General features: G+C 55.1%; 1 protein-coding gene and 1 long non-coding RNA gene across 3 annotated transcripts in view; one reads left to right on the forward strand and one right to left on the reverse strand.

Annotated features, from left to right (window-relative positions):
- LOC145514119 (uncharacterized) overlaps positions 1-23,553 on the forward strand; it is a 53,273-nt gene that overhangs the window by 15,189 nt on the left and 14,531 nt on the right. The window contains exons 3-6 of one of the 2 annotated variants that reach the window (XR_014059838.1): positions 194-305; positions 7,833-7,944; positions 15,470-15,581; positions 23,111-23,222. This is a non-coding gene — a long non-coding RNA (uncharacterized LOC145514119). Of the gene's footprint in view, positions 1-193; positions 306-7,832; positions 7,945-12,130; positions 15,162-15,469; positions 15,582-23,110; positions 23,223-23,553 lie in introns of those variants that run through there. The other variant, XR_014059839.1, reaches the window with a different exon arrangement.
- Positions 16,088-19,402, reverse strand: LOC145514103 (uncharacterized). Its single transcript, XM_081511192.1, has 3 exons — positions 19,233-19,402; positions 18,521-18,833; positions 16,088-18,270 (listed from the first exon to the last, which is right to left on the reverse strand). Exons 1-3 carry the CDS (start codon positions 19,365-19,367, stop codon positions 17,642-17,644), a joined length of 1,077 nt encoding a protein of 358 aa, XP_081367318.1. The 5' UTR covers positions 19,368-19,402; the 3' UTR covers positions 16,088-17,641.

The following is a 23,553-nucleotide window of genomic DNA, read 5'->3' on the forward strand; positions in this document are numbered from 1 at the left end:
ACTGTGATTGGCTCCGGACTGGGGCAGTGCCAATCGGGGCCCAGGGCCGGGCCCCACGTTGGAAGCCAGGGGAAGACGAGCTCTCGTCCTGCTGGGGTAGGGGAAGGGGTGGGGCCGGGGGAGGTCAGGCTCCAGCAGTGGGAGGGGCTTGAGGTCCGCCTGCGGCAGTTGGTGACCTTCCTGCTCCCCTCAGGGCAGAGCCGCCGGCCTGAGAATGAGGGCGCTGCTGAGCCCAGGGGCTGGGATGTCCCGTTGCTGCTGTGGTCCCAGAGCTCCACCCGAGACCTGAGGGAGGCCGTCTGCCCGTGAGTCCTCTCCCGCTTGTCTGTCAGCTTGTTTGAAGCATGCTGGGTTTTCTGCCCAGCTGGCTAAGGGGAGTCCCTGGAAATGCAAGGGTGTGGGTTTTGGCAGACTTCAGGGAAGACATGCCAGATGAGCCTGGGAGACTCCAGCTTAATCTGGATTCAGGAGATATCTCTTCGGGCCAGCTAGTAATTGTAGGATAAGCCTAATGAGTCTTCACAGGATGAAGAGAGTAACGTGCCAAGGTAGCAATCGATGTCCTCCTTCGAGAGGATGAAGCTGGTGCTCAGAGAAGGGGGGAACTTGGCCACAGCAAGGAGGTGTGCACCCAGACAGAACCCCCAGATCCGGCCATTTGAGCTCAGGGAGGCCAGTGGTGTGGCTTGTCCCTGTGGCAGGGGCCGAGGCACGCAGCCCACCCTGATTCCTGCGGGGGCCTGACTTGGGAAGTGCCATCTGGTAGCTTTGAGACTCACCAAAGCAAATTGCACTGGAGAGAGGAAGGACACCTTCCTTCATCCACCCCCCACCCCCGCCGGATTCCCACATACCCTGACCCCTTTCTCTGGATTTCGGAGCCATTTCCAGAGTCCCGCTCATATGACCTCATTCGAAGTGCACTGTGGACGAGCTGCCATGTGCAGCTGCTACCACAGCAGCCAAGGGCTTTAGCTCCCGAGTACCTCCCTTCCTTTGGAACTTGGGGGCCCTCTACTCCCCACTTGCACACCACAGACCTTTGCTGAGGATTGTGGGGACCCTCACTCAGTTTGCAGCACGTTGTAGCCATCCCTGTCCTCTCAATACCTCCCTTGCAACTCAGCTTGTGAGCTCCTTTGGAGCAGCGTGGCCCACCTGGCTGCAACGGAAGAGACACAGCTGACAGGGAAACAACAGCTTAGATCTGACAGCCGGAAAGCTCTGTCAAAAGGGACCTCCCTCTTCACACCGTAGAGGCTGTAGGAGCCGCCAGGGTTTGGGAACCAGTGCTGGGGCCAAAATGACTCCACAGCTGTTTTCCTTCCTGGGGAGGGTTCTGGCTCCAGTGGGAATGGCTCAAGTCTCCTAAGGTTCTGAAAGCCCACTGTGTGCAGATTCACGGTACACAGAGAGGAGAAGGTGGAGTCCTGCCCTGGAGGTGGGCACAGCTCACGGATGAGCCAGGCAGGCAGGCAGGCAGGCAGGGCATGAGAACACCTGAGCTGCCTTCATGAGTGAATGGTGTGGGGGCAGAGGAAGAGAAGCCGGTCTGCTCCCTCATGTGGTGCCCAGGGCAGGTTGTCCCCAGAGGAAACCCTTACGACGGTGAGGACTATCACTGCTGTTTCCCAAGGGGTTCCGTCGGTGCGTGTCTTCCCCGGAGCGGTCAGGCCGTCTCTAAAGTACACTGGCCATGGGCATTGCCTCTCCTTGGAACTTCCCATGTGTTTCTCTTTTTTATGGAACAGTGATTTTTTAGAGGGGTTCTGGGCCACAAGGTTGTTGGGTCATTTTCTAGCCTTCTGTCGTGAAGAACGCTTTCCTGGGCGTTGGGGTGGTTTGTTGTTCCAGCTCCCTTTCTTGGCTTCTTTTGGGAGCTGGTGCAACAAGAGGAGCTCAGCCTCTGCCTTCTGGCTGAGATGTCACCCTTCAAACAGCAATGCCTGCCTGGAGATAATGATGGCATTTGCCAAAAGGGCTTCGTTTGGCACATGATATCTTGAAAGGACGTACACCGTCCTTTCAGCTATCAAAGGCTAGTTCAAATGACATACAAATGAGAACTCTCCAATGGAGTCTTACAGTAGGTGGAGAGTCCGAAAAAAACTCCTTCAGTCATTTCACTGAGAGTCATTGATTGGGGACACCAAGAATATAGGAAGGAATGCAGAAAGAAAAGATGAAATTGTGTTCAGGATCGGGGGGAGGGATGAACAGGGCGTGCTTGCCTTGAATCCAGGCTTTGTTGGGGGGTGGGGCATAAAGATCGAACGGGTCTGAAACTACAAAGTGGGATGGTAACACAGTATCACCAGAGTTACACAACAGTGTTCCCAAATTGCAACAATGATGAAAAAGTTTACTAATCCCAACTTAACCAAGAGAAATACAGGAAACCATACACAAAATAAAACATCACCAGAAAGGTGGAAACAAACCAAATGCAAAGCAGTTCAGGGGAAAGGAACTCCATGTCCCCTGGGGGCAGACCGAGTTGCCGGCGTCCACGGTGAGCAGACAGGGATGGAGGCTGCAGAGCCAACCGCTCCCCTGGACGTGGTGTTTCCGGCAAGGGCTCTGGGTCTCTGCCCAGAGCGGGGGCTCGTTCTTCCTGCAGGGGCGAGTGAGTCATCGTCGGCGTCTGGGTGTTGCGCGGGAGCCAGGGCAGGCTCTCCCTGCCGAGGCGGTGACTCCTCCTCTGCCTCGGGTTCTCCTGCCAAAGCCCGAGCAGGTACAGGTGCACGTGGAGGTGGAGGTTCTGGCTGAGGGGGTGGGACGTCAGTGCCTGGGGCTGGGGGCCCTGCAGGCACGGAGATCCGATCTGCCCGGTGTGCTGGCCAGTACCCAGCTGGCCTGGTGTCTCTGCGAGGACAAGTCTCGGTTCTCCATCTGGCCTCGGTGGATCCCTGGGTCCTGCACCTGGAGCCACCACCTCTGTAGGGACAGGTCTGGGAAGTAGAGCCTGGTTCCAGTTGGAGGCCAGTGCTAGAGCTGGGGGAGAAGCAAAGTTTGCCCACAGGCCAGCCTTGGCATGTGCGTATCCCGGGACAGAAAGCTTCCAAGAGATTCCCAAAGAATACCCAGGGTCGGATGTCTTTTGGGACTGAAGTGTGCAAGATGGGGGTGGGGGTGTGAGGCCAGCGCTTGCTGCAGGCCCAGCAGCATCTTTCGGGGACTCGTCCGTGTGTAGCTCAGCACCCCCTCCCCACACACTCCCATGCACCAGCCCCAGCGTCCTCACCTCTGTGCTCTGGCGTGCTGGGCTCCAGGTCCTCCTGCTGCCTCAGAGGCCGGGGTTCTCGGGACTCTGGGTCGGAGCCGGGTGTGCTGAGCTCCGTGGCAGCCTCAGACTGGGCCGCCGGGTGTATCCTGGGCGGTGTCTCGGCAGCAGGCCTTCCCCGCCTCCGCTTCGCCCCCGGTGGGGCTGATGCCTCCGTGGGCACGCTCACCTGGAGCCTGCACTGGGCCTCACGGGCGGGGGGGTGGTGCTCCGACCCCTCCCTCCGGGAGGTGGACGGGGTGTCCCCATCCTCGGCCTCATCACGTGGGAAGCTCTGCAACGACAGTGACCGTCAGCCAGCCGTGCTGGGAGTTTTCCGAGCTGGGCCTGGCCAGTGGAGCCGCTGCTTCTGCCTGCTCGAACTTCTCTTCCCAGAAGGGTCAGAGACGTGTGTCTGCTCAGATCCCCACCCGGGAGGAAAGAGACCCACCTGAGGGTGTGAGGTCAGCCTGGGCGGCCGGCGCTGCCCGCACTCTCCCCATCCCACCCAGCCTGCTCTCCCCTGGGGTGTGGACACAACTTGTCCGCAGGCTTCTGACCCCACATCCGCCTGGGCTTCCTTGAGGGAGACACACCCTGAGAAACCCGCATCCACACACACAGGCAAAGGACCCGGTGTTTCCGGGTGGCATGGGAGAGGTGGCCTGGCCCCGCCTGGGGCTCCCCGTGTTACCTTTCTGTTTCTCCGGGCAAAGGGCCAGAGGCCTCTCGGGGGTGCCCTGAGCCAACGTCGACAGGGTGCCCACGCACACTGCCTGTGAGCTCTCCTGAGGCCCCGGCCTCTGGGCAGGGGCAAACAGCAGAACATCCTGGCAGCAAGTGATCTGGCTGGGGGCTCCTCTCCGCTCTGGAGGCCTGGATACCCGGGTTGCGGGTTCTGTTGGGTTCTGTTGCCGGCAGGTGACATCATTTCCTGGGGTTCGTGCTGAGGTCCCTTCCCCAAAACTTCGCAAGGGAATCTCTGGGTTTCTGACTGCTCGACCACCCCCCTTAGGCCATGTGCAGGCACAGTGACAGCCACACAGCCCAGCCCACAGCCCTGGGGAGGCCTGGGTGCAGCCAGGGCCTGAGCTCCGAGGACCCCGCTGCTCTCAGACCAGGCTCCTTCTTCTCATAAGTGGTGTGGCCCTGGACAAGCATATGCCCCTCAGGGTTTCCCCGGTCTCTCCATCTGCAGAGTGGGGGTCATTCTCCCATCTGTTTCCTAGGTCTGTCGGCCTACGAGCAGCTCCATGCCTTTCCACCTGGGGCTGATATCACGTGGAGCTTGTGCGCTGAGACTTCAGAAAGAAAGACTCCATCCAGGGCTGACACAGCACAGAATGGGGCAGAACGAGGCCTGGATGCGCCGTGGTACCCAGGAAAAGGCACTCCCCCTCCTGACTGTTTGGAGACCCCGCATGCAAGTTGGAGGACCGAAAGGAAGTCTCGAAGGTCTCCCTCTCTGATAGAAAAGAGTAGCCAACTTTCTGGTCCTCTGTTTCCATTGAGATTCTGTTCAAGTGTCCCAGCTCGGCTTCTGCGGGTGGCTGAGCTTCTAATGGCTCCCTGCGTTCTTGTCTTTTCCTCTCCAAACCTTCCGTCCGTTTCCCCCTTCTGGGGTGGATGGGCGCTGTCATTGCTTCTACCTTCGAGACAGATTGATGAAAAGTCTGGACCATCGACTCCTTTCCTCTCTTTGGTTCCGTGTCTCTCTCTGGCTGTGTCCCTCTCTTTTCCTTTCTCGATTCAGTCTGTGTCTTCCTCTTTCTCTCTCGTGTGTGGATGGATGGATGCTAGGAATGCACATGTATATGATTAGATGAGGGTTATGTTTTAGGGATAGGTTAGAGGGAGAGAAAGGCTTTAGGTCGGAGTTGGTCATGGGGGAAGGGTCAAGGGTGGTGGTGGTGTTTCTTGGAATCTGAGTGCTGTGCATTCTTCGTCTCTTTCCATATGAACCCCTTCTCAGATACACCACTTGCAAGGAGTCTCTCATGTTCCGTTTCCTATCTTTTGCATTTGTGAATGCTTAGCTTCTCTGTTGTGAAGAGGTTCCATTGGATGGAAACCCATTGGTGTACTTGGTTTCCCTCTTTCCCTTACTTGAAGAGACCCATTTCTACCTCCGCCCAGCAAATGGCAAGGAGACTCTGATGTTAAGGAGCCTTTGACCTACGCTTCTTTCTAGCTATCTCATGACATCAGTCTTTAGGGTGAGGTTTTTCCCCGATATTGAGGTGGTGTGAGATCAAAACCAATAGCGTTCTTCAGATGTAGCTGTCTGGTTTTCCCATGGACATTGATTGAAGAGGCTTTCTTGTTCCCATTTGGATATTCTCCCCTTCTGTGTCAGAGATGAGTTGACCTTGGATGCCGGGGTTTGTTTCTGGACCCTCAACTTTATTCCATCGATCTGGATCTGTGTGTGTTGTTGTATTCCCAATAGCATACTGTCCTGCTGCTGCCGCTGCGGCTAAGTCACTTCAGTCGTGTCTGACTCTGCGCGACCCCATGGCCTGCAGCCTACCAGGCTCCTCCGTCCAGGGCATTTTCCAGGCAAGAGTACTGGAGTGGGTCGCCATCGCCTTCTCCGATACTCTCCTGAGGATCCTAGTTTGGTCGTCTAATTTCCTTTCACACAACCTTGGACGTCCGTATCGGGGCTTTTTTGTCGGATTGTATTGACAATTTAGGCTCTTTTCTGTTTCCGTAACCCCTTTTGCAATTCTTTGTTCGGTGCGAACATGCATTGGCATTTTGGGAGGAATAGCATCGAAGCTGTGGATTGCCTTGTGGGGCTGTGACATCATTTTCCCAATAGGAATTCTTTCAAGCCCTGAGCACAGCTTCTCTTTCCAGTGATTGGTGTGGGCTTGATCTTCTTTCTTCCATCTCTCGCCGTTTTGTGAGAACAGGTCCTTCCTTCCCTTCTGGGTTAGATGGACTCGTGGGTATCACTTCAGTGAATGGCATTGTCAGTGGGGGTGATAATTCCCTTCTCATTGGAAGACTTTGCTGTGAGTATTAGAAGTGCAAGTGATTTCTCTTCCCCTTCCTCCCTGTCCATCTCTCAGAGCCACCGGGAAACAGAGGCCTCATCCAGGGTCACACAGGCCTGAGGGAGTGCAACTAGACTGTTGTTTCTTCAGGCCCTCAGTGCTGGATATCATCCGGGATACTCTGTGTGTGTCTCCCTCAGTCTGGCGTCCCTTCAGACCTTTCCCTAGTTTTCACAGGCTTGTTGTGTTGGTGTTCTTTGTCTGTTTGGAGACCCGTCCTTGAGAAGCTTTGTGTTTCCACTCATTCGTCTCGCGATGTATGACCTGTCTTTTGCTTTTGTAATGAGGTCTTTCCCACGGTAGATATCTTTGATTTTGCAAAGTCCACTGTATTCTCTGGGTTGTTTTGTGGACTGCCTTTTAGTTTTGTGTGTGAAGACTCAAAGCACGTGTCCGGTTTCTGCTCATTGTTCTTCTAGATTTGTGACAAGTTTTCATGGAAACTTTGTCTAGGGATAACTGGAAGTGAACTCGGTGTAAGGTGTCAAGTCTCCATCTCCATTCATGTCATGCCCTGCAGTTTCCAATTCCCTGTTCCTGAGTGGTTTTGGAGACGTTGTGGGAAGTTTGGTTGCATCGGAGTTTGCATTTCCACCTTGAGTAGATTCACACTGTTCTGCCCTCAGGGACACTGTCAAGGGGGAGTGAGGAGCAGCCTGCACTTGCAGCAGTGACCACACGGTGGGGCGAGTGCTGCTGTCCCCTCTGGGAGCCCCAGGCCACAGGCATCCCAGTGAGGAGCCAGCTCTGTGCTCAGCTGAAAGGAGTTATTCTCTCAGGAGCCTCTGAGCCCTTGCCTTTGGATCACCCAGGGTGGGCATTTACTGTGACAGAAAAAAATTGCCCTGAATTCCATGGACGGAAGAGCCTGGCTGTGTAGAGTTCGTGAGTTGCCGTGAATCAGACACAACTGAGGACACAAAAACTCAATAGACTAAAACACTTTTTGGGGGTGGGGGGAGTGAAAGGGGGTGATGTGGGGTTTTTTGTCTTATATAATAGCCAATGGAAATCTAGTTTAAACCTAAATTCACATAGATGGGAAAGGTATAGCTCTCCGTCACCCTATTAAAAAAAAAAAAAAAATAACGACTTAACTTTTCTGAAAGTTTATTTAGTAGCTTCCTTGAGCAGTTCATTGTGAAGCATTTTTTTTTTTTCTGTGACATTGGCCTCATTAAAAAGTACGGTTTGCGTTTACTGGATAATTTTGTTCATTGGTTTGTTAGGGAATCTTGGTAATATTTGAGTTTCCTGGGGAGCATGGTCACATGACCTGGCCCTGGCCAATCGGTGCGTTCCACCTCCCTGGCCACTGTGATTGGCTCCGGACTGGGGCAGTGCCCAATCGGGGCCCAGGGCCGGGCCTCACGTTGGAAGCCAGGGGAAGACGAGCTCTCGTCCTGCTGGGGTAGGGGAAGGGGTGGGGCCGGGGGAGGTCAGGCTCCAGCAGTGGGAGGGGCTTGAGGTCCGCCTGCGGCAGTTGGTGACCTTCCTGCTCCCCTCAGGGCAGAGCCGCCGGCCTGAGAATGAGGGCGCTGCTGAGCCCAGGGGCTGGGATGGCCCGTTGCTGCTGTGGTCCCAGAGCTCCACCCGAGACCTGAGGGAGGCCGTCTGCCCGTGAGTCCTCTCCCGCTTGTCTGTCAGCTTGTTTGAAGCATGCTGGGTTTTCTGCCCAGCTGGCTAAGGGGAGTCCCTGGAAATGCAAGGGTGTGGGTTTTGGCAGACTTCAGGGAAGACATGCCAGATGAGCCTGGGAGACTCCAGCTTAATCTGGATTCAGGAGATATCTCTTCGGGCCAGCTAGTAATTGTAGGATAAGCCTAATGAGTCTTCACAGGATGAAGAGAGTAACGTGCCAAGGTAGCAATCGATGTCCTCCTTCGAGAGGATGAAGCTGGTGCTCAGAGAAGGGGGCAACTTGGCCACAGCAAGGAGGTGTGCACCCAGACAGAACCCCCAGATCCGGCCATTTGAGCTCAGGGAGGCCAGTGGTGTGGCTTGTCCCTGTGGCAGGGGCCGAGGCACGCAGCCCACCCTGATTCCTGCGGGGGCCTGACTTGGGAAGTGCCATCTGGTAGCTTTGAGACTCACCAAACCAAATTGCACTGGAGAGGGGAAGGACACCTTCCTTCATCCACCCCCCACCCCCGCCGGATTCCCACATACCCTGACCCCTTTCTCTGGATTTCGGAGCCATTTCCAGAGTCCCGCTCATATGACCTCATTCGAAGTGCACTGTGGACGAGCTGCCATCTGCAGCTGCTACCACAGCAGCCAAGGGCTTCAGCTCCCGAGTACCTCCCTTCCTTTGGAACTTGGGGGCCCTCTACTCCCCACTTGCACACCACAGACCTTTGCTGAGGATTGTGGGGACCCTCACTCAGTTTGCAGCACGTTGTAGCCATCCCTGTCCTCTCAATACCTCCCTTGCAACTCAGCTTGTGAGCTCCTTTGGAGCAGCGTGGCCCACCTGGCTGCAACGGAAGAGACACAGCTGACAGGGAAACAACAGCTTAGATCTGACAGCCGGAAAGCTCTGTCAAAAGGGACCTCCCTCTTCACACCGTAGAGGCTGTAGGAGCCGCCAGGGTTTGGGAACCAGTGCTGGGGCCAAAATGACTCCACAGCTGTTTTCCTTCCTGGGGAGGGTTCTGGCTCCAGTGGGAATGGCTCAAGTCTCCTAAGGTTCTGAAAGCCCACTGTGTGCAGATTCACGGTACACAGAGAGGAGAAGGTGGAGTCCTGCCCTGGAGGTGGGCACAGCTCACGGATGAGCCAGGCAGGCAGGCAGGCAGGCAGGGCATGAGAACACCTGAGCTGCCTTCATGAGTGAATGGTGTGGGGGCAGAGGAAGAGAAGCCGGTCTGCTCCCTCATGTGGTGCCCAGGGCAGGTTGTCCCCAGAGGAAACCCTTACGACGGTGAGGACTATCACTGCTGTTTCCCAAGGGGTTCCGTCGGTGCGTGTCTTCCCCGGAGCGGTCAGGCCGTCTCTAAAGTACACTGGCCATGGGCATTGCCTCTCCTTGGAACTTCCCATGTGTTTCTCTTTTTTATGGAACAGTGATTTTTTAGAGGGGTTCTGGGCCACAAGGTTGTTGGGTCATTTTCTAGCCTTCTGTCGTGAAGAACGCTTTCCTGGGCGTTGGGGTGGTTTGTTGTTCCAGCTCCCTTTCTTGGCTTCTTTTGGGAGCTGGTGCAACAAGAGGAGCTCAGCCTCTGCCTTCTGGCTGAGATGTCACCCTTCAAACAGCAATGCCTGCCTGGAGATAATGATGGCATTTGCCAAAAGGGCTTCGTTTGGCACATGATATCTTGAAAGGACGTACACCGTCCTTTCAGCTATCAAAGGCTAGTTCAAATGACATACAAATGAGAACTCTCCAATGGAGTCTTACAGTAGGTGGAGAGTCCGAAAAAAACTCCTTCAGTCATTTCACTGAGAGTCATTGATTGGGGACACCAAGAATATAGGAAGGAATGCAGAAAGAAAAGATGAAATTGTGTTCAGGATCGGGGGGAGGGATGAACAGGGCGTGCTTGCCTTGAATCCAGGCTTTGTTGGGGGGTGGGGCATAAAGATCGAACGGGTCTGAAACTACAAAGTGGGATGGTAACACAGTATCACCAGAGTTACACAACAGTGTTCCCAAATTGCAACAATGATGAAAAAGTTTACTAATCCCAACTTAACCAAGAGAAATACAGGAAACCATACACAAAATAAAACATCACCAGAAAGGTGGAAACAAACCAAATGCAAAGCAGTTCAGGGGAAAGGAACTCCATGTCCCCTGGGGGCAGACCGAGTTGCCGGCGTCCACGGTGAGCAGACAGGGATGGAGGCTGCAGAGCCGACCGCTCCCCTGGACGTGGTGTTTCCGGCAAGGGCTCTGGGTCTCTGCCCAGAGCGGGGGCTCGTTCTTCCTGCAGGGGCGAGTGAGTCATCGTCGGCGTCTGGGTGTTGCGCGGGAGCCAGGGCAGGCTCTCCCTGCCGAGGCGGTGACTCCTCCTCTGCCTCGGGTTCTCCTGCCAAAGCCCGAGCAGGTACAGGTGCACGTGGAGGTGGAGGTTCTGGCTGAGGGGGTGGGACATCAGTGCCTGGGGCTGGGGGCCCTGCAGGCACGGAGATCCGATCTGCCCGGTGTGCTGGCCAGTACCCAGCTGGCCTGGTGTCTCTGCGAGGACAAGTCTCGGTTCTCCATCTGGCCTCGGTGGATCCCTGGGTCCTGCACCTGGAGCCACCACCTCTGTAGGGACAGGTCTGGGAAGTAGAGCCTGGTTCCAGTTGGAGGCCAGTGCTAGAGCTGGGGGAGAAGCAAAGTTTGCCCACAGGCCAGCCTTGGCATGTGCGTATCCCGGGACAGAAAGCTTCCAAGAGATTCCCAAAGAATACCCAGGGTCGGATGTCTTTTGGGACTGAAGTGTGCAAGATGGGGGTGGGGGTGTGAGGGCAGCGCTTGCTGCAGGCCCAGCAGCATCTTTCGGGGACTCGTCCGTGTGTAGCTCAGCACCCCCTCCCCACACACTCCCGTGCACCAGCCCCAGCGTCCTCACCTCTGTGCTCTGGCGTGCTGGGCTCCAGGTCCTCCTGCTGCCTCAGAGGCCGGGGTTCTCGGGACTCTGGGTCGGAGCCGGGTGTGCTGAGCTCCTTGGCAGCCTCAGACTGGGCCGCCGGGTGTATCCTGGGCGGTGTCTCGGCAGCAGGCCTTCCCCGCCTCCGCTTCGCCCCCGGTGGGGCTGATGCCTCCGTGGGCACGCTCACCTGGAGCCTGCACTGGGCCTCACGGGCGGGGGGGTGGTGCTCCGACCCCTCCCTCCGGGAGGTGGACGGGGTGTCCCCGTCCTCGGCCTCATCACGTGGGAAGCTCTGCAACGACAGTGACCGTCAGCCAGCCGTGCTGGGAGTTTTCCGAGCTGGGCCTGGCCAGTGGAGCCGCTGCTTCTGCCTGCTCGAACTTCTCTTCCCAGAAGGGTCAGAGACGTGTGTCTGCTCAGATCCCCACCCGGGAGGAAAGAGACCCACCTGAGGGTGTGAGGTCAGCCTGGGCGGCCGGCGCTGCCCGCACTCTCCCCATCCCACCCAGCCTGCTCTCCCCTGGGGTGTGGACACAACTTGTCCGCAGGCTTCTGACCCCACATCCGCCTGGGCTTCCTTGAGGGAGACACACCCCGAGAAACCCGCATCCACACACACAGGCAAAGGACCCGGTGTTTCCGGGTGGCATGGGAGAGGTGGCCTGGCCCCGCCTGGGGCTCCCCGTGTTACCTTTCTGTTTCTCCGGGCAAAGGGCCAGAGGCCTCTCGGGGGTGCCCTGAGCCAACGTCGACAGGGTGCCCACGCACACTGCCTGTGAGCTCTCCTGAGGCCCCGGCCTCTGGGCAGGGGCAAGCAGCAGAACATCCTGGCAGCAAGTGATCTGGCTGGGGGCTCCTCCCCGCTCTGGAGGCCTGGATACCCGGGTTGCGGGTTCTGTTGGGTTCTGTTGCCGGCAGGTGACATCATTTCCTGGGGTTCGTGCTGAGGTCCCTTCCCCAAAACTTCGCAAGGGAATCTCTGGGTTTCTGACTGCTCGACCACCCCCCTTAGGCCATGTGCAGGCACAGTGACAGCCACACAGCCCAGCCCACAGCCCTGGGGAGGCCTGGGTGCAGCCAGGGCCTGAGCTCCGAGGACCCCGCTGCTCTCAGACCAGGCTCCTTCTTCTCATAAGTGGTGTGGCCCTGGACAAGCATATGCCCCTCAGGGTTTCCCCGGTCTCTCCATCTGCAGAGTGGGGGTCATTCTCCCATCTGTTTCCTAGGTCTGTCGGCCTACGAGCAGCTCCATGCCTTTCCACCTGGGGCTGATATCACGTGGAGCTTGTGCGCTGAGACTTCAGAAAGAAAGACTCCATCCAGGGCTGACACAGCACAGAATGGGGCAGAACGAGGCCTGGATGCGCCGTGGTACCCAGGAAAAGGCACTCCCCCTCCTGACTGTTTGGAGACCCCGCATGCAAGTTGGAGGACCGAAAGGAAGTCTCGAAGGTCTCCCTCTCTGATAGAAAAGAGTAGCCAACTTTCTGGTCCTCTGTTTCCATTGAGATTCTGTTCAAGTGTCCCAGCTCGGCTTCTGCGGGTGGCTGAGCTTCTAATGGCTCCCTGTGTTCTTGTCTTTTCCTCTCCAAACCTTCCGTCCGTTTCCCCCTTCTGGGGTGGATGGGCGCTGTCATTGCTTCTACCTTCGAGACAGATTGATGAAAAGTCTGGACCATCGACTCCTTTCCTCTCTTTGGTTCCGTGTCTCTCTCTGGCTGTGTCCCTCTCTTTTCCTTTCTCGATTCAGTCTGTGTCTTCCTCTTTCTCTCTCGTGTGTGGATGGATGGATGCTAGGAATGCACATGTATATGATTAGATGAGGGTTATGTTTTAGGGATAGGTTAGAGGGAGAGAAAGGCTTTAGGTCGGAGTTGGTCATGGGGGAAGGGTCAAGGGTGGTGGTGGTGTTTCTTGGAATCTGAGTGCTGTGCATTCTTCGTCTCTTTCCATATGAACCCCTTCTCAGATACACCACTTGCAAGGAGTCTCTCATGTTCCGTTTCCTATCTTTTGCATTTGTGAATGCTTAGCTTCTCTGTTGTGAAGAGGTTCCATTGGATGGAAACCCATTGGTGTACTTGGTTTCCCTCTTTCCCTTACTTGAAGAGACCCATTTCTACCTCCGCCCAGCAAATGGCAAGGAGACTCTGATGTTAAGGAGCCTTTGACCTACGCTTCTTTCTAGCTATCTCATGACATCAGTCTTTAGGGTGAGGTTTTTCCCCGATATTGAGGTGGTGTGAGATCAAAACCAATAGCGTTCTTCAGATGTAGCTGTCTGGTTTTCCCATGGACATTGATTGAAGAGGCTTTCTTGTTCCCATTTGGATATTCTCCCCTTCTGTGTCAGAGATGAGTTGACCTTGGATGCCGGGGTTTGTTTCTGGACCCTCAACTTTATTCCATCGATCTGGATCTGTGTGTGTTGTTGTATTCCCAATAGCATACTGTCCTGCTGCTGCCGCTGTGGCTAAGTCACTTCAGTCGTGTCTGACTCTGCGCGACCCCATGGCCTGCAGCCTACCAGGCTCCTCCGTCCAGGGCATTTTCCAGGCAAGAGTACTGGAGTGGGTCGCCATCGCCTTCTCCGATACTCTCCTGAGGATCCTAGTTTGGTCGTCTAATTTCCTTTCACACAACCTTGGACGTCCGTATCGGGGCTTTTTCGTCGGATTGTATTGACAATTTAGGCTCTTTTCTGTTTCCGTAACCCCTTTTGCAATTCTTTGTTCGGTGCGAACATGCATTGGCATTTTGGGAGGAATAGCATCGAAGCTGTGGATTGCCTTGTGGGGCTGTGACATCATTTTCCCAATAGGAATTCTTTCAAGCCCTGAGCACAGCTTCTCTTTCCAGTGATTGGTGTGGGCTTGATCTTCTTTCTTCCATCTCTCGCCGTTTTGTGAGAACAGGTCCTTCCTTCCCTTCTGGGTTAGATGGACTCGTGGGTATCACTTCAGTGAATGGCATTGTCAGTGGGGGTGATAATTCCCTTCTCATTGGAAGACTTTGCTGTGAGTATTAGAAGTGCAAGTGATTTCTCTTCCCCTTCCTCCCTGTCCATCTCTCAGAGCCACTGGGAAACAGAGGCCTCATCCAGGGTCACACAGGCCTGAGGGAGTGCAACTAGACTGTTGTTTCTTCAGGCCCTCAGTGCTGGACATCATCCGGGATACTCTGTGTGTGTCTTCCTCAGTCTGGCGTCCCTTCAGACCTTTCCCTAGTTTTCACAGGCTTGTTGTGTTGGTGTTCTTTGTCTGTTTGGAGACACGTCCTTGAGAAGCTTTGTGTTTCCACTCATTCGTCTCGCGATGTATGACCTGTGTTTTGCTTTTGTAATGAGGTCTTTCCCACGGTAGATATCTTTGATTTTGCAAAGTCCACTGTATTCTCTGGGTTGTTTTGTGGACTGCCTTTTAGTTTTGTGTGTGAAGACTCAAAGCACGTGTCCGGTTTCTACTCATTGTTCTTCTAGATTTGTGACAAGTTTTCATGGAAACTTTGTCTAGGGATAACTGGAAGTGAACTCGGTGTAAGGTGTCAAGTCTCCATCTCCATTCATGTCATGCCCTGCAGTTTCCAATTCCCTGTTCCTGAGTGGTTTTGGAGACCTTGTGGGAAGTTTGGTTGCATCGGAGTTTGCATTTCCACCTTGAGTAGATTCACACTGTTCTGCCCTCAGGGACACTGTCAAGGGGGAGTGAGGAGCAGCCTGCACTTGCAGCAGTGACCACACGGTGGGGCGAGTGCTGCTGTCCCCTCTGGGAACCCAGGCCACAGGCATCCCAGGGAGGAGCCAGCTCTGTGCTCAGCTGAAAGGAGTTATTCTCTCAGGAGCCTCTGAGCCCTTGCCTTTGGATCACCCAGGGTGGGCATTTACTGTGACAGAAAAAAATTGCCCTGAATTCCATGGACGGAAGAGCCTGGCTGTGTAGAGTTCGTGAGTTGCCGTGAATCAGACACAACTGAGGACACAAAAACTCAATAGACTAAAACACTTTTTGGGGGTTGGGGGAGTGAAAGGGGGTGATGTGGGGTTTTTTGTCTTATATAATAGCCAAGGGAAATCTAGTTTAAACCTAAGTTCACATAGATGGGAAAGGTATAGCTCTCCGTCACCCTATTAAAAAAAAAAAAAAAAACGACTTAACTTTTCTGAAAGTTTATTTAGTAGCTTCCTTGAGCAGTTCATTGTGAAGCATTTTTTTTTTTTTCTGTGACATTGGCCTCATTAAAAAGTACGGTTTGCGTTTACTGGATAATTTTGTTCATTGGTTTGTTAGGGAATCTTGGTAATATTTGAGTTTCCTGGGGAGCATGGTCACATGACCTGGCCCTGGCCAATCGGTGCGTTCCACCTCCCTGGCCACTGTGATTGGCTCCGGACTGGGGCAGTGCCCAATCGGGGCCCAGGGCCGGGCCTCACGTTGGAAGCCAGGGGAAGACGAGCTCTCGTCCTGCTGGGGTAGGGGAAGGGGTGGGGCCGGGGGAGGTCAGGCTCCAGCAGTGGGAGGGGCTTGAGGTCCGCCTGCGGCAGTTGGTGACCTTCCTGCTCCCCTCAGGGCAGAGCCGCCGGCCTGAGAATGAGGGCGCTGCTGAGCCCAGGGGCTGGGATGGCCCGTTGCTGCTGTGGTCCCAGAGCTCCACCCGAGACCTGAGGGAGGCCGTCTGCCCGTGAGTCCTCTCCCGCTTGTCTGTCAGCTTGTTTGAAGCATGCTGGGTTTTCTGCCCAGCTGGCTAAGGGGAGTCCCTGGAAATGCAAGGGTGTGGGTTTTGGCAGACTTCAGGGAAGACATGCCAGATGAGCCTGGGAGACTCCAGCTTAATCTGGATTCAGGAGATATCTCTTCGGGCCAGCTAGTAATTGTAGGATAAGCCTAATGAGTCTTCACAGGATGAAGAGAGTAACGTGCCAAGGTAGCAATCGATGTCCTCCTTCGAGAGGATGAAGCTGGTGCTCAGAGAAGGGGGGAACTTGGCCACAGCAAGGAGGTGTGCACCCAGACAGAACCCCCAGGTCCGGCCATTTGAGCTCAGGGAGGCCAGTGGTGTGGCTTGTCCCTGTGGCAGGGGCCGAGGCACGCAGCCCACCCTGATTCCTGCGGGGGCCTGACTTGGGAAGTGCCATCTGGTAGCTTTGAGACTCACCAAACCAAATTGCACTGGAGAGAGGAAGGACACCTTCCTTCATCCACCCCCCACCCCCGCCGGATTCCCACATACCCTGACCCCTTTCTCTGGATTTCGGAGCCATTTCCAGAGTCCCGCTCATATGACCTCATTCGAAGTGCACTGTGGACGAGCTGCCATGTGCAGCTGCTACCACAGCAGCCAAGGGCTTTAGCTCCCGAGTACCTCCCTTCCTTTGGAACTTGGGGGCCCTCTACTCCCCACTTGCACACCACAGACCTTTGCTGAGGATTGTGGGGACCCTCACTCAGTTTGCAGCACGTTGTAGCCATCCCTGTCCTCTCAATACCTCCCTTGCAACTCAGCTTGTGAGCTCCTTTGGAGCAGCGTGGCCCACCTGGCTGCAACGGAAGAGACACAGCTGACAGGGAAACAACAGCTTAGATCTGACAGCCGGAAAGCTCTGTCAAAAGGGACCTCCCTCTTCACACCGTAGAGGCTGTAGGAGCCGCCAGGGTTTGGGAACCAGTGCTGGGGCCAAAATGACTCCACAGCTGTTTTCCTTCCTGGGGAGGGTTCTGGCTCCAGTGGGAATGGCTCAAGTCTCCTAAGGTTCTGAAAGCCCACTGTGTGCAGATTCACGGTACACAGAGAGGAGAAGGTGGAGTCCTGCCCTGGAGGTGGGCACAGCTCACGGATGAGCCAGGCAGGCAGGCAGGCAGGCAGGGCATGAGAACACCTGAGCTGCCTTCATGAGTGAATGGTGTGGGGGCAGAGGAAGAGAAGCCGGTCTGCTCCCTCATGTGGTGCCCAGGGCAGGTTGTCCCCAGAGGAAACCCTTACGACGGTGAGGACTATCACTGCTGTTTCCCAAGGGGTTCCGTCGGTGCGTGTCTTCCCCGGAGCGGTCAGGCCGTCTCTAAAGTACACTGGCCATGGGCATTGCCTCTCCTTGGAACTTCCCATGTGTTTCTCTTTTTTATGGAACAGTGATTTTTTAGAGGGGTTCTGGGCCACAAGGTTGTTGGGTCATTTTCTAGCCTTCTGTCGTGAAGAACGCTTTCCTGGGCGTTGGGGTGGTTTGTTGTTCCAGCTCCCTTTCTTGGCTTCTTTTGGGAGCTGGTGCAACAAGAGGAGCTCAGCCTCTGCCTTCTGGCTGAGATGTCACCCTTCAAACAGCAATGCCTGCCTGGAGATAATGATGGCATTTGCCAAAAGGGCTTCGTTTGGCACATGATATCTTGAAAGGACGTACACCGTCCTTTCAGCTATCAAAGGCTAGTTCAAATGACATACAAATGAGAACTCTCCAATGGAGTCTTACAGTAGGTGGAGAGTCCGAAAAAAACTCCTTCAGTCATTTCACTGAGAGTCATTGATTGGGGACACCAAGAATATAGGAAGGAATGCAGAAAGAAAAGATGAAATTGTGTTCAGGATCGGGGGGAGGGATGAACAGGGCGTGCTTGCCTTGAATCCAGGCTTTGTTGGGGGGTGGGGCATAAAGATCGAACGGGTCTGAAACTACAAAGTGGGATGGTAACACAGTATCACCAGAGTTACACAACAGTGTTCCCAAATTGCAACAATGATGAAAAAGTTTACTAATCCCAACTTAACCAAGAGAAATACAGGAAACCATACACAAAATAAAACATCACCAGAAAGGTGGAAACAAACCAAATGCAAAGCAGTTCAGGGGAAAGGAACTCCATGTCCCCTGGGGGCAGACCGAGTTGCCGGCGTCCACGGTGAGCAGACAGGGATGGAGGCTGCAGAGCCGACCGCTCCCCTGGACGTGGTGTTTCCGGCAAGGGCTCTGGGTCTCTGCCCAGAGCGGGGGCTCGTTCTTCCTGCAGGGGCGAGTGAGTCATCGTCGGCGTCTGGGTGTTGCGCGGGAGCCAGGGCAGGCTCTCCCTGCCGAGGCGGTGACTCCTCCTCTGCCTCGGGTTCTCCTGCCAAAGCCCGAGCAGGTACAGGTGCACGTGGAGGTGGAGGTTCTGGCTGAGGGGGTGGGACATCAGTGCCTGGGGCTGGGGGCCCTGCAGGCACGGAGATCCGATCTGCCCGGTGTGCTGGCCAGTACCCAGCTGGCCTGGTGTCTCTGCGAGGGCAAGTCTCGGTTCTCCATCTGGCCTCGGTGGATCCCTGGGTCCTGCACCTGGAGCCACCACCTCTGTAGGGACAGGTCTGGGAAGTAGAGCCTGGTTCCAGTTGGAGGCCAGTGCTAGAGCTGGGGGAGAAGCAAAGTTTGCCCACAGGCCAGCCTTGGCATGTGCGTATCCCGGGACAGAAAGCTTCCAAGAGATTCCCAAAGAATACCCAGGGTCGGATGTCTTTTGGGACTGAAGTGTGCAAGATGGGGATGGGGGTGTGAGGCCAGCGCTTGCTGCAGGCCCAGCAGCATCTTTCGGGGACTCGTCCGTGTGTAGCTCAGCACCCCCTCCCCACACACTCCCGTGCACCAGCCCCAGCGTCCTCACCTCTGTGCTCTGGCGTGCTGGGCTCCAGGTCCTCCTGCTGCCTCAGAGGCCGGGGTTCTCGGGACTCTGGGTCGGAGCCGGGTGTGCTGAGCTCCGTGGCAGCCTCAGACTGGGCCGCCGGGTGTATCCTGGGCGGTGTCTCGGCAGCAGGCCTTCCCCGCCTCCGCTTCGCCCCCGGTGGGGCTGATGCCTCCGTGGGCACGCTCACCTGGAGCCTGCACTGGGCCTCACGGGCGGGGGGGTGGTGCTCCGACCCCTCCCTCCGGGAGGTGGACGGGGTGTCCCCGTCCTCGGCCTCATCACGTGGGAAGCTCTGCAACGACAGTGACCGTCAGCCAGCCGTGCTGGGAGTTTTCCGAGCTGGGCCTGGCCAGTGGAGCCGCTGCTTCTGCCTGCTCGAACTTCTCTTCCCAGAAGGGTCAGAGACGTGTGTCTGCTCAGATCCCCACCCGGGAGGAAAGAGACCCACCTGAGGGTGTGAGGTCAGCCTGGGCGGCCGGCGCTGCCCGCACTCTCCCCATCCCACCCAGCCTGCTCTCCCCTGGGGTGTGGACACAACTTGTCCGCAGGCTTCTGACCCCACATCCGCCTGGGCTTCCTTGAGGGAGACACACCCCGAGAAACCCGCATCCACACACACAGGCAAAGGACCCGGTGTTTCCGGGTGGCATGGGAGAGGTGGCCTGGCCCCGCCTGGGGCTCCCCGTGTTACCTTTCTGTTTCTCCGGGCAAAGGGCCAGAGGCCTCTCGGGGGTGCCCTGAGCCAACGTCGACAGGGTGCCCACGCACACTGCCTGTGAGCTCTCCTGAGGCCCCGGCCTCTGGGCAGGGGCAAACAGCAGAACATCCTGGCAGCAAGTGATCTGGCTGGGGGCTCCTCTCCGCTCTGGAGGCCTGGATACCCGGGTTGCGGGTTCTGTTGGGTTCTGTTGCCGGCAGGTGACATCATTTCCTGGGGTTCGTGCTGAGGTCCCTTCCCCAAAACTTCGCAAGGGAATCTCTGGGTTTCTGACTGCTCGACCACCCCCCTTAGGCCATGTGCAGGCACAGTGACAGCCACACAGCCCAGCCCACAGCCCTGGGGAGGCCTGGGTGCAGCCAGGGCCTGAGCTCCGAGGACCCCGCTGCTCTCAGACCAGGCTCCTTCTTCTCATAAGTGGTGTGGCCCTGGACAAGCATATGCCCCTCAGGGTTTCCCCGGTCTCTCCATCTGCAGAGTGGGGGTCATTCTCCCATCTGTTTCCTAGGTCTGTCGGCCTACGAGCAGCTCCATGCCTTTCCACCTGGGGCTGATATCACGTGGAGCTTGTGCGCTGAGACTTCAGAAAGAAAGACTCCATCCAGGGCTGACACAGCACAGAATGGGGCAGAACGAGGCCTGGATGCGCCGTGGTACCCAGGAAAAGGCACTCCCCCTCCTGACTGTTTGGAGAGCCCGCATGCAAGTTGGAGGACCGAAAGGAAGTCTCGAAGGTCTCCCTCTCTGATAGAAAAGAGTAGCCAACTTTCTGGTCCTCTGTTTCCATTGAGATTCTGTTCAAGTGTCCCAGCTCGGCTTCTGCGGGTGGCTGAGCTTCTAATGGTTCCCTGCGTTCTTGTCTTTTCCTCTCCAAACCTTCCGTCCATTTCCCCCTTCTGGGGTGGATGGGCGCTGTCATTGCTTCTACCTTCGAGACAGATTGATGAAAAGTCTGGACCATCGACTCCTTTCCTCTCTTTGGTTCCGTGTCTCTCTCTGGCTGTGTCCCTCTCTTTTCCTTTCTCGATTCAGTCTGTGTCTTCCTCTTTCTCTCTCGTGTGTGGATGGATGGATGCTAGGAATGCACATGTATATGATTAGATGAGGGTTATGTTTTAGGGATAGGTTAGAGGGAGAGAAAGGCTTTAGGTCGGAGTTGGTCATGGGGGAAGGGTCAAGGGTGGTGGTGGTGTTTCTTGGAATCTGAGTGCTGTGCATTCTTCGTCTCTTTCCATATGAACCCCTTCTCAGATACACCACTTGCAAGGAGTCTCTCATGTTCCGTTTCCTATCTTTTGCATTTGTGAATGCTTAGCTTCTCTGTTGTGAAGAGGTTCCATTGGATGGAAACCCATTGGTGTACTTGGTTTCCCTCTTTCCCTTACTTGAAGAGACCCATTTCTACCTCCGCCCAGCAAATGGCAAGGAGACTCTGATGTTAAGGAGCCTTTGACCTACGCTTCTTTCTAGCTATCTCATGACATCAGTCTTTAGGGTGAGGTTTTTCCCCGATATTGAGGTGGTGTGAGATCAAAACCAATAGCGTTCTTCAGATGTAGCTGTCTGGTTTTCCCATGGACATTGATTGAAGAGGCTTTCTTGTTCCCATTTGGATATTCTCCCCTTCTGTGTCAGAGATGAGTTGACCTTGGATGCCGGGGTTTGTTTCTGGACCCTCAACTTTATTCCATCGATCTGGATCTGTGTGTGTTGTTGTATTCCCAATAGCATACTGTCCTGCTGCTGCCGCTGCGGCTAAGTCACTTCAGTCGTGTCTGACTCTGCGCGACCCCATGGCCTGCAGCCTACCAGGCTGCTCCGTCCAGGGCATTTTCCAGGCAAGAGTACTGGAGTGGGTCGCCATCGCCTTCTCCGATACTCTCCTGAGGATCCTAGTTTGGTCGTCTAATTTCCTTTCACACAACCTTGGACGTCCGTATCGGGGCTTTTTCGTCGGATTGTATTGACAATTTAGGCTCTTTTCTGTTTCCGTAACCCCTTTTGCAATTCTTTGTTCGGTGCGAACATGCATTGGCATTTTGGGAGGAATAGCATCGAAGCTGTGGATTGCCTTGTGGGGCTGTGACATCATTTTCCCAATAGGAATTCTTTCAAGCCCTGAGCACAGCTTCTCTTTCCAGTGATTGGTGTGGGCTTGATCTTCTTTCTTCCATCTCTCGCCGTTTTGTGAGAACAGGTCCTTCCTTCCCTTCTGGGTTAGATGGACTCGTGGGTATCACTTCAGTGAATGGCATTGTCAGTGGGGGTGATAATTCCCTTCTCATTGGAAGACTTTGCTGTGAGTATTAGAAGTGCAAGTGATTTCTCTTCCCCTTCCTCCCTGTCCATCTCTCAGAGCCACCGGGAAACAGAGGCCTCATCCAGGGTCACACAGGCCTGAGGGAGTGCAACTAGACTGTTGTTTCTTCAGGCCCTCAGTGCTGGACATCATCCGGGATACTCTGTGTGTGTCTTCCTCAGTCTGGCGTCCCTTCAGACCTTTCCCTAGTTTTCACAGGCTTGTTGTGTTGGTGTTCTTTGTCTGTTTGGAGACACGTCCTTGAGAAGCTTTGTGTTTCCACTCATTCGTCTCGCGATGTATGACCTGTGTTTTGCTTTTGTAATGAGGTCTTTCCCACGGTAGATATCTTTGATTTTGCAAAGTCCACTGTATTCTCTGGGTTGTTTTGTGGACTGCCTTTTAGTTTTGTGTGTGAAGACTCAAAGCACGTGTCCGGTTTCTGCTCATTGTTCTTCTAGATTTGTGACAAGTTTTCATGGAAACTTTGTCTAGGGATAACTGGAAGTGAACTCGGTGTAAGGTGTCAAGTCTCCATCTCCATTCATGTCATGCCCTGCAGTTTCCAATTCCCTGTTCCTGAGTGGTTTTGGAGACCTTGTGGGAAGTTTGGTTGCATCGGAGTTTGCATTTCCACCTTGAGTAGATTCACACTGTTCTGCCCTCAGGGACACTGTCAAGGGGGAGTGAGGAGCAGCCTGCACTTGCAGCAGTGACCACACGGTGGGGCGAGTGCTGCTGTCCCCTCTGGGAGCCCCAGGCCACAGGCATCCCAGTGAGGAGCCAGCTCTGTGCTCAGCTGAAAGGAGTTATTCTCTCAGGAGCCTCTGAGCCCTTGCCTTTGGATCACCCAGGGTGGGCATTTACTGTGACAGAAAAAAATTGCCCTGAATTCCATGGACGGAAGAGCCTGGCTGTGTAGAGTTCGTGAGTTGCCGTGAATCAGACACAACTGAGGACACAAAAACTCAATAGACTAAAACACTTTTTGGGGGTTGGGGGAGTGAAAGGGGGTGATGTGGGGTTTTTTGTCTTATATAATAGCCAAGGGAAATCTAGTTTAAACCTAAGTTCACATAGATGGGAAAGGTATAGCTCTCCGTCACCCTATTAAAAAAAAAAAAAAAAAAAACGACTTAACTTTTCTGAAAGTTTATTTAGTAGCTTCCTTGAGCAGTTCATTGTGAAGCATTTTTTTTTTTTTCTGTGACATTGGCCTCATTAAAAAGTACGGTTTGCGTTTACTGGATAATTTTGTTCATTGGTTTGTTAGGGAATCTTGGTAATATTTGAGTTTCCTGGGGAGCATGGTCACATGACCTGGCCCTGGCCAATCGGTGCGTTCCACCTCCCTGGCCACTGTGATTGGCTCCGGACTGGGGCAGTGCCCAATCGGGGCCCAGGGCCGTGCCTCACGTTGGAAGCCAGGGGAAGACGAGCTCTCGTCCTGCTGGGGTAGGCGAAGGGGTGGGGCCGGGGGAGGTCAGGCTCCAGCAGTGGGAGGGGCTTGAGGTCCGCCTGCGGCAGTTGGTGACCTTCCTGCTCCCCTCAGGGCAGAGCCGCCGGCCTGAGAATGAGGGCGCTGCTGAGCCCAGGGGCTGGGATGGCCCGTTGCTGCTGTGGTCCCAGAGCTCCACCCGAGACCTGAGGGAGGCCGTCTGCCCGTGAGTCCTCTCCCGCTTGTCTGTCAGCTTGTTTGAAGCATGCTGGGTTTTCTGCCCAGCTGGCTAAGGGGAGTCCCTGGAAATGCAAGGGTGTGGGTTTTGGCAGACTTCAGGGAAGACATGCCAGATGAGCCTGGGAGACTCCAGCTTAATCTGGATTCAGGAGATATCTCTTCGGGCCAGCTAGTAATTGTAGGATAAGCCTAATGAGTCTTCACAGGATGAAGAGAGTAACGTGCCAAGGTAGCAATCGATGTCCTCCTTCGAGAGGATGAAGCTGGTGCTCAGAGAAGGGGGGAACTTGGCCACAGCAAGGAGGTGTGCACCCAGA

This window comes from Giraffa tippelskirchi, chromosome 7 (genome assembly GCF_054371585.1).
Source record: "Giraffa tippelskirchi isolate mGirTip1 chromosome 7, T2T-mGirTip1v1.2.pri, whole genome shotgun sequence".
NCBI lineage: Eukaryota > Metazoa > Chordata > Mammalia > Artiodactyla > Giraffidae > Giraffa > Giraffa tippelskirchi.